Source organism: Phyllostomus discolor, chromosome 8 (assembly GCF_004126475.2).
Source record: "Phyllostomus discolor isolate MPI-MPIP mPhyDis1 chromosome 8, mPhyDis1.pri.v3, whole genome shotgun sequence".
NCBI classification, from domain to species: domain Eukaryota; kingdom Metazoa; phylum Chordata; class Mammalia; order Chiroptera; family Phyllostomidae; genus Phyllostomus; species Phyllostomus discolor.
In genome coordinates this window covers 12348329-12362084 of record NC_040910.2, presented here as the reverse complement: position 1 = coordinate 12362084, position 13756 = coordinate 12348329, and the positions used below count along the sequence as shown (strand labels likewise).

Here is a 13756-nt window from a genome sequence, read left to right as displayed (position 1 = left end):
GGTCATCAGATACTTAGGTAGATGAGCTGTGGTCACCACAAGCGAGTCGAAGTACGGGGCAGAAAGCAAAAAGCTGTCTAGGGATAAAACCGGCCTGGTTTGTGGGTCTTTGATTTCAATGATTAATTCTTTTTTAATCCATCTATTCAAGTGCGGAGAAATCCCAGCATTCTGCCATGCCTGGTCCTCGAAGCTCCAAATGCCTGGTAGAGGAACAGCTGTAGTGTGAATCAGTTGTTCTGAGCTTTTGGGCGGCTTCCAACTCCGCTATTGCTCATGCCCCACAGGTCAAGCAAAGAAGTGATGTAATGCACTTAGCCGGGCCACTTTAATTACAAAGGAATGGAGAGGGGGAGGGGTTTCAGGCGGTGACAAGTTTAGCACATGACTTGCCCAGGGGATGCAGGAAACAAAAACATCGACAGCCATTGGCTGCGCACACTTCCGACCCGGGTATCTAGCTCCAAGTCTGGAACCTTGAAACACTGATTTCCTGGGAAGAGGGGTGGCGCTAGCCTACGGAGCGTCCACCATAAACACGCTCGGCACACTCTCTCCGCCCGCTACGGAGGCTTGCGACGGCGTCCTCCCAGCTGGGATGGGCGTGGGGCCGAGGGTTTGCCACTCGGTCCCCAGGAGGTTCCTCCAAAGCCAGCCGCAGCGGCAAGTCGCGGCGCGCAGAGCCCACGGAGGACCCGCGGCGCCGGAGGAAACTGGTGCCACCCCGGCTCACTCCAAGTGAACCGCGCTGTCGCCATTCATTCGCAGTGTCCGGAGCGTCCCTCCAGCGAGGAGCTGGGCTTCGCCGCGGGTGCGAGTGGCCCCGACACGGAGTGTTAACGCTCAGTGGGCTCCGGGGCTCTGAGCTGCTCGGGACTGAGGAGGCCCGGAGCTTCGGTCGGTGCCGCGGGAGCAGCCGCGCCCCGGCCCAGCTCGGCCCACACCGCGGCTCGGAAGCAGTTCGCGCGGCCCGCAGCCCTGCCCGCCGCCCAGCCGGACCCCGGGACTGAGCCACACCGCTTCCCCCTCCTCCCGCCGCCCTGGGCCGCAGCCGGGCTGCGGGTGGCGGGCCTGGGCGTCTGCGGGCTCGCGGGAGGCGGCGGCGCGCGGGGAGGATGCTGCTCACGGTGCCCGCGCCCTCGCCGTCCACCTCGGCCGCCCGCGGGGGCTTTGTTGTGGCTGGGGCGCTGCGGGCCACCCGCTGCTGAAGTCGCTTTCCGCCGCCGCACCGAGCGGGCAGGCAGGCGAGCGTGTGCCCGGGGGTGCGCGCCCGTGCGCGCCGGTGTGTGCAGGAGCCGACCCGCCGCCCCATTGTGCGTCCGCCCGCGGCGCCCGGGAACATGTGGGTGAACCCGGAGGAGGTGCTGCTGGCCAACGCACTGTGGATCACCGAGAGGGCTAACCCCTACTTCATCCTGCAGCGGAGGAAGGGGCACGCAGACGACGGAGGCGGCGGCGGTGGCGGCGGCGGACTGGCGGGTAAGGACCTGCGGCTGGTCCCTGCGGGAACCGTGGGGGGGGCCCAGAGCGCTGCGGCCCCCCGCCAAGGCCCTGGCCTGCGGGCACCCCAGACGCAGCCTGGTCCCCCGGGGCTTGGCCACCCGCTCCACTTAGGTGCTGGGAAGGCATCCGGAGTCGTGATTTTCAGACTGTGCAAGAGATGCTTATTTTCTGACCCTGTCAGGCTGTGGGCCCTTCGTGTACTGGCGCCTCCGAAGTGGGTGGTGTTGACGGGAATGGAAATGAGTGGGTCCGGGGCGGGGGGTGTATCAGCCCTTATGAACTAAATGCGGTACTTCCTCCTGCCCGCTCCCCTCTGTAGAAAACAATATCGGTTTATATATGGGCAAGAAAGGTGGCGCGCAGTTCATTTGTACTTCATTCTCTTCACGGGTAATGGCAGGATCCGGTATTAAATGCTCTTTTGTTTTAGCAGAGCCGTCAGTAAGGAACCGGTGTGATCATTTCCTATAGCAGTTACCGCCTAAGAGAATGAATAAGGAAAAAGGAATTTTTGTTGTTGCACCAAATTGGACATAGCAAAGCCAGTTATGTGGTTGTAAAAGGAATTAGCAGTACAACTGCATTTTAACTATTTTTAACTCAACCACTTCTTCCCGAACCCTCTCACAAGGTGTGATTAATATAGTGCCCATCACAAAAACCATGCCGTATCACCCAGGATTATAAAATCAGACCTGTGTCCCAGTGCGGGCCATATCAGAAAGGTCTTCATTAACGAGCAAGTTTGCTTGGTGATAGGTTATACTTAATCTTGAACTCCTGCAGTACTAGAGGAAGGACCGTTGCTCTTCCCGTTGGTTAGAATGAACAGAACTGGATACTTTTACAATACAAGGAAAAAGTTAGCAGAAGAAGCAGGAGAGGTTCAACCAGGAAGGAGACTCCAGGAAAGGAAGACCCTTGGCCTTATGGGACTATGTTACCCTCCAGGAGCTTGTGTGCAAGGTAGATTGTTGCTTTTAGAATACCCTTAGAAGGAACTGTTCCTGATACAGGAGGTATTTGGTTGTGATTACAATTTGTAAACTAGTTTCCTCAAGATTAAAATTCCTGTGTCACATGGTATGGTATACGCTGGTGTGGCAGATCTTGGTTAGTGCATCAGAACGCCTGTAAGCCCTCTGATTTTTCTGTACTTTTCCTCCCATAAAAGAAGAGAATCTGCAGAGTTGCAGACCCCGCTCAGGAAATGCTGATGAGTGGCTCAGAAATAGAATTTTCCAGTTCGTTTTGCAGAAGTTGTCTCACTCTGTCCATGAGCATGTAACTTGCAAGCCTGATACTGGGATTGGCCCAGATGGTCTTGCTCTCTAAGACAACAATGTGGAGTTGATAGTCCATTGGTGCTGGGAAGGCATGGGGAGTTGTGCCTTCATTTCCTGCCTGCGGTTAACCCTCCTGACGCTTAGTAACAACTTAGGAGCACCCGATAACAACTCAGTAATTATTTCCTAGAGTTACTCGTCATAGGTTATGAAAAACTCAGAGACACAGAGCCTTCTTTATCTAGGGAACATTTTTATTGCATTCCTACCGACTCTTAGAGCTGTACCTGACTGCAGTGCACATGGAATTCCATCACTGATGACTTATTTCAGGTAAAGTTATGTCTTTTGACTTGAGAAATCATAGCTTTTACATTTATTGCTGGAATAATTGAAATTATTGTCATGAGTAAAAATATTCCTGCCAACAAAGGCTGTTTTCAACCCACACGGGAAAAAAATGTTTGCTCTGTTAGGCTGGTGCCATGTCAAATGTAGCAGGGACATTTCAGGAGTCCTCGTTACTAGGTATAATATATTCTGATTCGAATGCAAATTCATTCATGCATTTATTAACTCACTGAATCATTTTACAAATATCGGTTGGCACTTTCTGAAGGACCTGTGTCACAACGCTCACAGCCTAGTGGAAGAAGGCAAATGTTGATAAAAAATAATCATACAAATAAAATGATATAAAATTGCCACTCCGCAGGGTCTCAGCAGAAAACAGAATCCGGCCTAGTTCCAGTGAAGGGAGTTTTGTGGAAGAATGGCTTAGATTCACAGGGGCAAGGTTGGTAGAGCCAGTGAAGGGCACAGCTGGGGCACAGTCACCGCCCTGGGTGGCAGGACTGATGGAGCTGGGGGCAGTGTGGGCTGGAGCCGGGAAGGATGGGCGTGGGCCTCTGGAGAAGCAGCCTCCCCTAGAAACACAGACCACAGCAAAACAGGAGTGAGGAGGGCACGCTGGGCTTCTCTTCTCCCTCTCTCCAGCTTCTGCCACTGCCTCCCATCAGCGACACGGAGGCTGACCAACAGGTCAGCTGGGCAGGGTGTCCTGGTGATCTGGTCCCCAGGGATCAGCCTCCGAGGAGGGATCTGGCAGGCGGGGCCTGAAGGAGAATGACCAGCACTAACTCAAAAGGAGAGGCCCACGATGTTGGTCACCCCAGGGAGGGATGGGTGTGGGAATGGGGACAGGGAACGATTCCCTAAAAAAGTGACAATTGCGTTGACAACAGAACAAAGAAAAGATCAACCTGTGAGGAGTGAAGGGAGGAGCAAGTGTTGGGTACCAGTGGTTGGAGGTTTTTCTGGAAGATCTCAGGGCCTCTCTATAATGTGCGTTACCTGGGCCAGGGCACCGCGGTCTGCTCGTGAAGTGGATGACAGGTGAGGAGGAAGCCTGCTCGGGGTGGGCTGGCCAGCAGTGCTCCGTGAGCCACGGTGCTTGGTAACACGTCAGTGCAAAAGCTGTCAAAAATGATGGGCCACAGTGAGGCCACTTGCCATTTTTTCTTTTTAATTAAGTCATTCTCTTCCCATTTTCCAGGCAGTATACCTAGGTACTGATGGACACAATGATGTATTTTATCGTAGATGCATTTGATTTATTATTTAACCCCCCCTTTTTTTAAAAGGAATCTTTTTTTAAAGATTTTTTATTTATTTACTTTTAGAGAGGGAAAGGGGAGAGAGAGAGAGAGAGAGAGAGAGAGAGAGAGAGAGAGAAACATCAATGTGCAGTTGCTGGGGGTCATGGCCTGCAACCCAGGCATGTGCCCTGACTGGGAATCGAACCTGCAACACTTTGGTTCGCAGCCCGAGCTTAATCTACTGAGCTATACCAGTCAGGGCCCTCTTTAACCCCCTTTAACTGAGTTTTCATATTTATACGGAAAAGTTCACCAAATAAAGACGCATATACAGTGAGTTATCACAGTGACACCTCGGAACCAAACACAATAGAGCATCACCAACGCCCCAGAAGGCCCCCTCCCCTGGCCCCTCTTCCAGTCACTACTCACCGTCCCCCGAAGGTGAAAGAGAAACTCCTGATTTTTTTTTGTAAATACCGTCTTGATGTTCTTTATAGATTTTCAGCCAAAGAACTAACCCCTACACATAATATTTTGGTTTTGACTGTGCCTTTTGAGCAAGGACGAAGGGCATCTTAGACCGTGGATTCCCCGCTCAGCACTGTGTTTGTGGTGTTCGCGAATGTCGCTGCGTGCGGCTCTAGTTTGCTCGTTTTTCTGTGCTGCACAGGAAGCTGTTGCCCAAGTACGCCTGCCCCCCGACCGTGTGTCAGTGCCGTTGGTGGGCCTTCGGGCGGTCTGGCCGGGGCGCTACGGTGCAGTGGCTGTGACCGATCTTGAGTGTGTTTCTTGGTGCCTGTAGGTGTGGGTTTCTTCTACTTGTCTGTCCTCAGCAGGAGAGGAAGGCCAGCTCACAGGTAACATGAACTTCAGTCAATACCATCAACCTGGTTTCCAGAGTACTGGTACCAACATACTCCCGTCAGTAGCGTACGGGAGCTCCCCTTGCTCTGTGTCCTTGCCAACATTGGCAGCCTTTGTGATTTCAGTCATTCTGGGGGGTTTGTAGTAATAGCACATTGTGGAGTTAATTTGCTTTATCCTGACAGGTGAGGTTCAGCAATTTTCATGTCTACTGGCAATTAGAAGTATTTTGTGACATGGTAGTTCAAGTCTCCTGCCCACTTTTCGGTTGGGGTGTCTTTCTTTTTCTTACTGGTTTGTAGGTATTTGTAATATACTCTGGGTACGAGTTCACTGCTGATTATATTGTGGCAGAATGTTCACCCTGTTGCTTGCTTGCACTTGCTTTAGGATGAACAGAGGTTCTTAACTTTAATGTGTAACTCCTTTATTGAGTCCATTTCCATTATGGTTAGTGGTTTATTGTGTCCTGTTCGGTAAGTCTTTTCCTACTCTAAGTTAGGAAGATGTTCTTCTATCTTGTGGAAGATTTTCAGTTTTAACACCCAAATGTACATTTACGGTTCACTGGGAATTAACTTTTGAAAATTGTGTGAGATAGGGATCAGGTTTTATTGAAAAAAAAAACGTTTAAAGACGGCCAGTTGCCTCATCATGATCATTGGTAAATCCATTCTGTTCCCACTGTTTTGTGGGGCGACTTTGGCCATAAACCAAGTGCCCAGATGTGTGTGAAGTGGTTTGCTATCCCTATTCTTTTCCTTTTGTCTATTAGAATGTGTTTTTGCACCAGTCCCACACTGTACTTTTACTATAAGAGTTTACAGTTTACATTCATTAGATGAAGCCTCTTACTTTGTTTTGTTGTTGTTGGTTCTTTAAGAGTTTCTTGGTATTCTTTGTCTTTTCCATTAAGACAAAGCTTATTAAGTTCCACCAAAACAAGACAACAATAGCAACAGACTTTTGAACTGTTGGAATTTTGATGGAGAGTGAAGTCTCTAAATAGATTTGGGCAACACTGATATTTTTCCTGATATTGAGACTTCTGGTCCATGAACATGGTATGTTCCTCTATTTATTTAGATCTTAAATTTCCTTTTAATGATGTTTCATAGTTTTCTGTGTGGAGGTCTTACACATCTTTTATTAAATTTATTCTTAGGTATTTCATATTTTTTCATGCTACTTCTAAAAATTTCATATTCTATTTCTTTTTGCTGACCTAGAGAAATATATTTATCTTATTTTTATTTTTATCTTGATATGTATCCAGAACATAGCTAACTAGTGAAATGAATTCTAATGATCTGTACAGTCTTGGGTATTTTCTTCATATGCAATCACAGCATCTTCAGAATATTGGCTGTTTTAGCTCTCCTTTCTAATCTTCATAAAATTTTTCTTTGTCTATTTCCACAGGCAGATTGTACAGTGTTGAATACTTGTGTTGATTTTTCCATATCCTTGTCCCTTCCCAGGTTTCAAAAGAAAGGCTTCCGACATTTGTTCAACTACAGTGATAATCATGGAGATAATTTTGTTTTTTCACTTTAAGGGAGTTCTTACTCCTGGTGTGCCAAATGTTTCAAATTGTGTGCAGGCGCTGAATTTTTTTTAATGCTTTTTATGTCTACTGAGGAAATTGTACAAGTTTTTCTTTTATTCTATTAGTGTGGTGACTTACACTAATTGATTTTTCAAGTATTTAACCAAACTTGCATATATAAAATAATTACCTTGGCTGTGCTATATTATTGTTTTTATATGTGCATTACTACTACTTGTTAAAATATTTTACATAGGAGTTTTGCCTTCTTATAAAGGAGTAGGAATTTTCATAGTCACCCACCCCCATTTGTCCCGAGACTTTACCTGACTTTTCAAAGAAGCTGTCAGAATGCATGCATGTAATTTGTGGAGGATTTTACATGGCATTTGACCTCTTCTGGGTGTTCATAAACTGGTCTCAAGAAGTAGGGAGGAGAAAACGCACTCCAAGCCTCCTGTTAGAAGCTGGAGGGACTGCGGCCGACTTCCTGTTCTGGGCCACTCTGTGCACTTGCTGCTCTGCTGCCATTGTGCACAGAGAGGATCCATCCACTTATGAAGAGATCCGGTTCTCACTGTGCTGGGCCCCCAGGCCTGCACACAAACCCTGTTTTGTAGTCGTGTAGGAATCAGGCATGTGCAACTTGAGACTAGGTAGCTGGAAATGCTAACAGCTGTGGTAGGTGCCACCTTGATGTCTGGGTGCAGGCAGTGCCACAGGCAAACTGGAGAGCCTCCAGTGCTGCTCTTGCCCCGGCTTGTGGTCTCCGCCCCTCACGGGCTCTGGTCTTTTTCAGCCCTTCCCTTAGGAATCTGACCACCCGCCTCAAACCCCAGCCCATCTGTTACTAAGAGGGGCGGTCTGGGATGTTCCTTCCTTCCTGAGCTTGGGTTTTTAAATCTATGTATAAGATGGTTTAATAACCTCTTAGCAGTCACTGTGAGGATTCTGGGAGGCAAGTTCTGGAAAATACAGGAAGCACAGAGAGCCATTCGTAGATGACACCCCATCCCTCCCCTCCCCTTGCTGACGGGCCTCCTGCAGGTGTTAGGAGGCAGCGCCTCCAACCAGCTCACACCCGTGTGGAAGCAGTTAGGGAGGCCTGCAGTTTACAGAGACATCAGCTAGTTGAAAGGGTGCTGTTAAAGCAAATAGTGTCCATCTGCTATGTAGGCAAGCTTAAAGAGTTAAGCCAAATATTCAGGCTTTTTGGAGAAGGTAATTTTTGATCAGCAACTGTAAATTGTTTTTACATACCTACCTTCTTTCCTCCCTCTCGCCCTCCCTTCCGGGACCTGCACATTTTGAAAGCTCTGCCAGGAAACACAGTACAGGTGCTCCTCGACTCACCACCAGGTTACATCCCAGTGACCTGTTGGAAGTAGAAAACACCCTAAGGTGAAACTGTTTAACACACTTAACCCACTGAACATCGTAGTGTAGCCCACATTAAATGTGCCCAGAGCACGTAACACACAGTTGGGCAAAATCACCTAACACAAAGGCTGTTTATACGAAAGTGTTGAATATCTCATGTAATCTATTATGCATATCCCTTTCTCAACATTGTAAAGTCAAAAAATCACAAGTCGAACCCTCAAGTCAGGGACTCTCTCTACTCTCTGTCCCTCCCTCCTTCTCCTCTCTCTCTTCTCTCTCTTCCACCCCCCCCCACCCTCTTTTTGCACAAATGACTCTCTGATCCCGGCAAATGGGACTGCCAGAGAGAGGACTTGGGTGGAAGACCCGGAGGGGCCCCCTTCTCTCTTTCCATGCAGGTGAAGATGTAGATTTGGATAGAGAGAGAGATGTGTAGCTACGGATAGATGGTTAATTAGCCGATTAGGAATGTGTCATTCAGAAGCATTGGTCTAGGACAGTAGACCCCCTTATTTGCCGTTTCGCTTTCCTGGTTTTAGTTACCCACGGTCAACCTCAGTCAAAAATATGAAATGGAAAATTCCAGAAACAAACCATTCATGAGTTTTAAATTGTGTACCATTCTGCATAAGGTGATGAAGTCTCAAGTTATCCCGCGTTACCCTGCTTGGGATGCGAGTCACCCCTTGGTCCCACATCTCCACGCTGCGTGTGCTCCCGTGGGAAGTCGCTTAGCAGCTGTCTCAGTGATCGGATCCCCTGTCTGGTGTCACAGTGCTGGTGCTCCAGTCACCAAGAGAGGTGTCCTCTCTTGTTTTCCTGCATGACCCCAGAGACATTCACGAAACTTTGCCACAGCGTATCGTTATCATTGTTCTAGATTATTATTAGCTGTTAATTTCCTGCTGTGCCGAATTTATAAATTTAACTTTACCGTGGGTGTGTCTGTATGGGGAGTAAACAGAATGTATAGGGTCAGTCCTAGCCATGATTTTAGGCGTCCACTGGGGGTCTTGAACTATTTATCCCCCGTAGATGGGGCGGGGTGTGTGTGGCTACTGTAGTGAAACCAGAAAGCCATGAAGACATCATTAACCCACTTTCCCCATGTCCTTGTTTTGTGTTTCTTTGTTTGTTTGTTTTCCTCTCGGGTGTGTGTTCTAGAAAGCTCAGAGGATACGCCCGCTGTCTTTTTGAGGTGTTCTGAAATTGTCAGCGGGCTTCTGGTTTGCTTCACAGGGCATCTCAGTTTTGATTTCCACACCCTTTCAGGGAGCTAGGTGTCCTCTCTGTGGGGTCCATTAAGGTTCTCCCTCTATCTCTCCATGGAAGGTCTGGTTGAGAAATGTTCATTTGGACAAATCAATTCTTCTCCCTTCTGCTTGGGTCCAAGCTGGGTTCACAAAGCTCGGTGGATAACTAGCCCAGGAGGTGAGGCCTGTGCAATGCACCCCGCCCTTTCAGCTCCGGTGCTCCAAGGTTTGCCAGGCGAGCATTTGCTAGAGGGAAGGTCAGGTAGAACACTGAGGACTTGAGCTCTGTTTACACACAGAACAAAAAAGTTGACCTTGTTCATCTCATTGGGTGTTCTTAGAGTGTGTTTAGTACTTACTCATATGGAAAAAATTCACTTCAGTAGTACAAATGAATTTTTAAAATCTTGTTTAGCCTAGGAACCAAGGTAGTCTTTAATAAAACTAAGCAGGACTTAATAAATTTACGTTTAGACTCTTTAATTAAAGCATGAAAAGAAGAAATTGTTACTTCATTTACACTTCTTTTACTCTATTGGCATTAGGTAACATTTGCATATCTATTACTGTGATGAGTCTAACTTGAAGAGACCACGCAGGCAACAGGCAGAGCATGGGTTTGGACTTAGCTGTGACGGGCTATAGAAAGAGAAAGATAAAAAGCAAGGCAAAAAGAAGAGTGGAAGATGAAATTGGAATGCATCCTTCGGGAAGTTAAGGACACAGGCAAAGTGAACCCCAGCCTTAGAAATGCCGTCTTGAGTGTGGAAATGGAGGGAACAGGCAGAGAAAGGCTGTACCTTCTCCCATGTGGTGACGTCGTTGTTGGGTTGTCACCATTGTGATGTCACCGTTGTGACGTCATTGTCTCAGCACATCATGGGTTACAGTAACATGATTGTGTGTGCCAGGGAGGAAGTCTGAAAACTAACTCCAGGTTTTCCTAAAAGAGACTTCCAGACTTTCCCCGCTTCCAGCCTTCTGGGGGAGCCGCCTTGGGGATCAGATATGGAACTGCTCCAAGGTATGCGGTGAAGAGGCACTGAGCCTTGGATTTAGGACCAGACCAGGGAGAGGCCTGTTGGTATGGGCCTTCCCTGAAGAATGCAGACATCTGCATTCACTGTGAGGGGGGCCAGTCTCCAAACGGTTATGGCTGCCAAAGGAAAATGTGAATTCGACATACAATAGTGATTTATATTAATGTAGTTAATAATCTGTGTGGATATAAAAATATTATTGTGCTTCTTATGGGATCACTACAACAGTTTGGCTCCCCAAATTATTGAGTTGGTCGAAAAGTTCATTTAGGTGTATCCACACAATAGCTCTACTAGCGCTTAGCTGTCCTTCACTTCATTTGAAACAATTTTGTTAAAATTTTAAAAAGATTTTATTTATTTATTTTTAGAGAGGGAAGGGAGGGAGAAAGAGAGAGAGAGAGAAACATCAATGCATGGTTGCTGGGGGCCGTGGCCTGCAACCCAGGCATGTGCCCTGAGTGGGAATCGAACCTGGGACACTTTGGTTCGCAGCCAGCGCTCAATCCACTGAGCTACACCAGCCAGGGCCATTTGAAGCAATGTTGTTAGATTGTACTGTGATAGCTGTTATATCAGTGTGCATTTAAAAAAAAAACTTATCAAAATTGGCGATTTTTGTACAGCCATTTTAAGATGGAAGATGGAAGAAGATAAGTAACACTTTGAGTGTATCATGTTTTATTATTTCAAGAAAGGCAAGAATGCAACTGAAATGCAAAAAGAAACATTTGTGCAGTGTGTGGAGAAGGCGCTGTGACTGATGGAACATGTCATAGGTGGTGTGTGAAGTTTCTTGGCACTGCTGCCATTTGGGCCAAGTACATCTTTGCTGTGGGGCTGTCTCATGCATGGGAAGATGTTCAGCCTCTTCCTGGTCTCCACCCACTGGAAGCCAACAGCGGGAGACAGCTGGCATACTCAAAATATCCAAATCAGTAGTTACTGGTGAAAATGAAGACCGGGCCTTTCATTTCATGGAGAAAACTAAACGGACTTCTCAACCCACCCAGTATGGTTTCGTTTAGGGACTTTAAATGGGTGGGATTTTCAGGAATTCGGGCCCCACCGCTCTCAGCAGCTCCTTAGAGTGTGACACAAACACAGGAAGAGCCAATACCCCACAGTCTTACCCGTCTCAGCTTCTCCACCCAAGTGATTTTTAGGAATTTGTAGTTGCTTGCAACAGGATGACTACCTACCATTTCCAGGCAATTCTGTGATTCTTCCACCTAGTTGAAAATGTGCAGTGCGCTGTGTACTGTTTAAACAACAGGAATATATATACCGCTGTCTTTGGATAAAAATTTCAGTGCTTCCTTCTTACTTTTACCCCGGTACCCAGATGTGGGGCCCTCAACTACAGGTGTTGTGGGGGAGACCGTATGGCACGGGCGCATGCGTCCCTGCCTGCGTGCGTGTGCGTGTGTGCGCGCACGTGCTGGAAAAGTGCCCCGAGGTGGGGAGCAGAGGGCGAGGATTGACACGGTGGGGAGACTGGCCTCAGTCGCAGGCCTGATGTTGCCCTGGCTGCGCCCTTCCGGACAGAGGCCCCCTTCAGGGAGTCCCGGGCGCCCCCGTGCTCCGGAATGCAGAGCACCCCTCTCCGACAGGTAGCTCCCCTGGCGCCCCCTGGTTAATGCGCCTTCCCTGCAGGCAAATGGAGGGAAGACTGGGGGCCGAATACAGACCCGTGAGTGGGCATTTCCCTTTGGCAGTCTGAAGTTCAGCTCTCGGCCTAATCAGTGTGCAGTTCTGATGGGATGGCGCCGCTAATCAGTGCAGACCAGCGCTGCGCTTCGCCTGGGCAGCTCTCAGGGCGCTGACCCTCAGGACAGGCGCAGCAGGCAGGCCCCTCCTTCTTCCCGTGCTCTGTTTCCCGGCTGGCCCAGCGCCCGTCTCCCAGAGACGTCCAGCCCAAGTGTGGCCTGTGGTCTTCAGGAGGAGCGTGCCCCGTGCCCTCTGACTCGAACCATTTATCTGCGGTCCCCTGTTTATCTGAGCCTGCTGTCCCCTTCCTCCTCGCTCTCTCCCCATAAAAGCTGGTTTTCCTCTCTTCTGAAAACCCCCATCTTCACGGCAAATTCCATGGAGCCTTCATGAAGGCATCAGATAGTTTTGTTTTTTGAAAAGATTCATGAATTTCTGTTTTTTTTTGTTGTCGTTGTTGTTGTTTTTGTTTTTAAAGAAGCCCTGCTCACCTTGGCTGTGTGACTCCATTTCAGGGTGTTTGACTAGCCTGCACTCCATGACTTTTGCACAATTTAAGTACCTTAAGTCGGACCCTTGATAGATATGTCTGTAATGAGTTGACCTTCCCTCCAGTAAACCTCTGTGTCAGTAAAAACTCTGTTGGCCAGCAGAGAACACTTCTTACTCTTGCGCTTTGTTTCTGTATGTGTGGACATTTCAGTTTGTCTCAGTGACTGTGCACAATCGGATGCGACAGCAGACTAAACTTCAGCGTGTGTGCTGTTAAAGGCGCTCACAGTTTTCTGTTGTGTTCTCTGTCTGCGGTGCTTCTGAGGGGGGACCCAAAAAACCCCGGAATTATCTTCTGGAGGGCAGGCCCCTTGTAGTGGATGCTGCCCCCGCTAGGTGAGTGTTCTAGGAACCCATCTGTATTAGCAGACCAGCTGGTGTTGTTATGAGAGGCTGCGTTTGGCTTCAGTGAATTTTTTTTAAGACCCTTTAAACACATTTACCCATTCCAGGATGGGTGATTTAGGAGCACAGCTGCCCGCACCGTGCTGAGTACTCAGCAGCTTTTGACCAAAAACGGCCTGACCTCTGTGCCCCACCCTCCCTATTCACCTGATCTCGCACCAAGCGGCTTTTTTCTGTTTTCCTGAATGAAGGAAGTCCTCAAAGGGGAACACTTTGCTGATGTGGAAGAGGTGAAACAAAAAACAGCAGAAGCACTAAAAGGCATCAAAATCAATGAGCTCAAAAACTGTTCAGAGCCGTGGAAAAAACAACTCGATAGGTGTATTGTGTCAAGTGGACAGTACTTTGAAATTTAAACATGTAAGTATAAAGACACAATTTTTAATAAATAAATTCCAGCTTTTGGGGGATTCCCCCTTGTATAACCCACTTTTTCGAGGTTTAGATGAGTACAAGGATTTTAGTAAGTCCTGAATACTTTTTTCCTTATGGTTACTCACCAACTAGATCTTTGTCGTAGAGGATCCATAATGCTTACACAAAATGGGAGAGGGTATTTTTATTTATTTTTTTAAAGATTTTATTTATTTTTAGACAGAAGGGAATGGAG

The 13756-nt window shown here is 47.9% G+C and overlaps 1 protein-coding gene across 1 annotated transcript in view; it reads left to right on the top strand.

The window, feature by feature from the left end:
- The first annotated feature begins 1278 nt into the window (after positions 1-1278).
- Positions 1279-13756, top strand: part of TBC1D9 (TBC1 domain family member 9) — a 74583-nt gene continuing 62105 nt past the window's right edge. Inside the window, exon 1 of the mRNA XM_028520012.2 lies at positions 1279-1479. Coding sequence (XP_028375813.1) covers positions 1341-1479 — 139 coding nt within the window. The 5' untranslated portion in view covers positions 1279-1340. The remainder of the gene's footprint in view (positions 1480-13756) is intronic.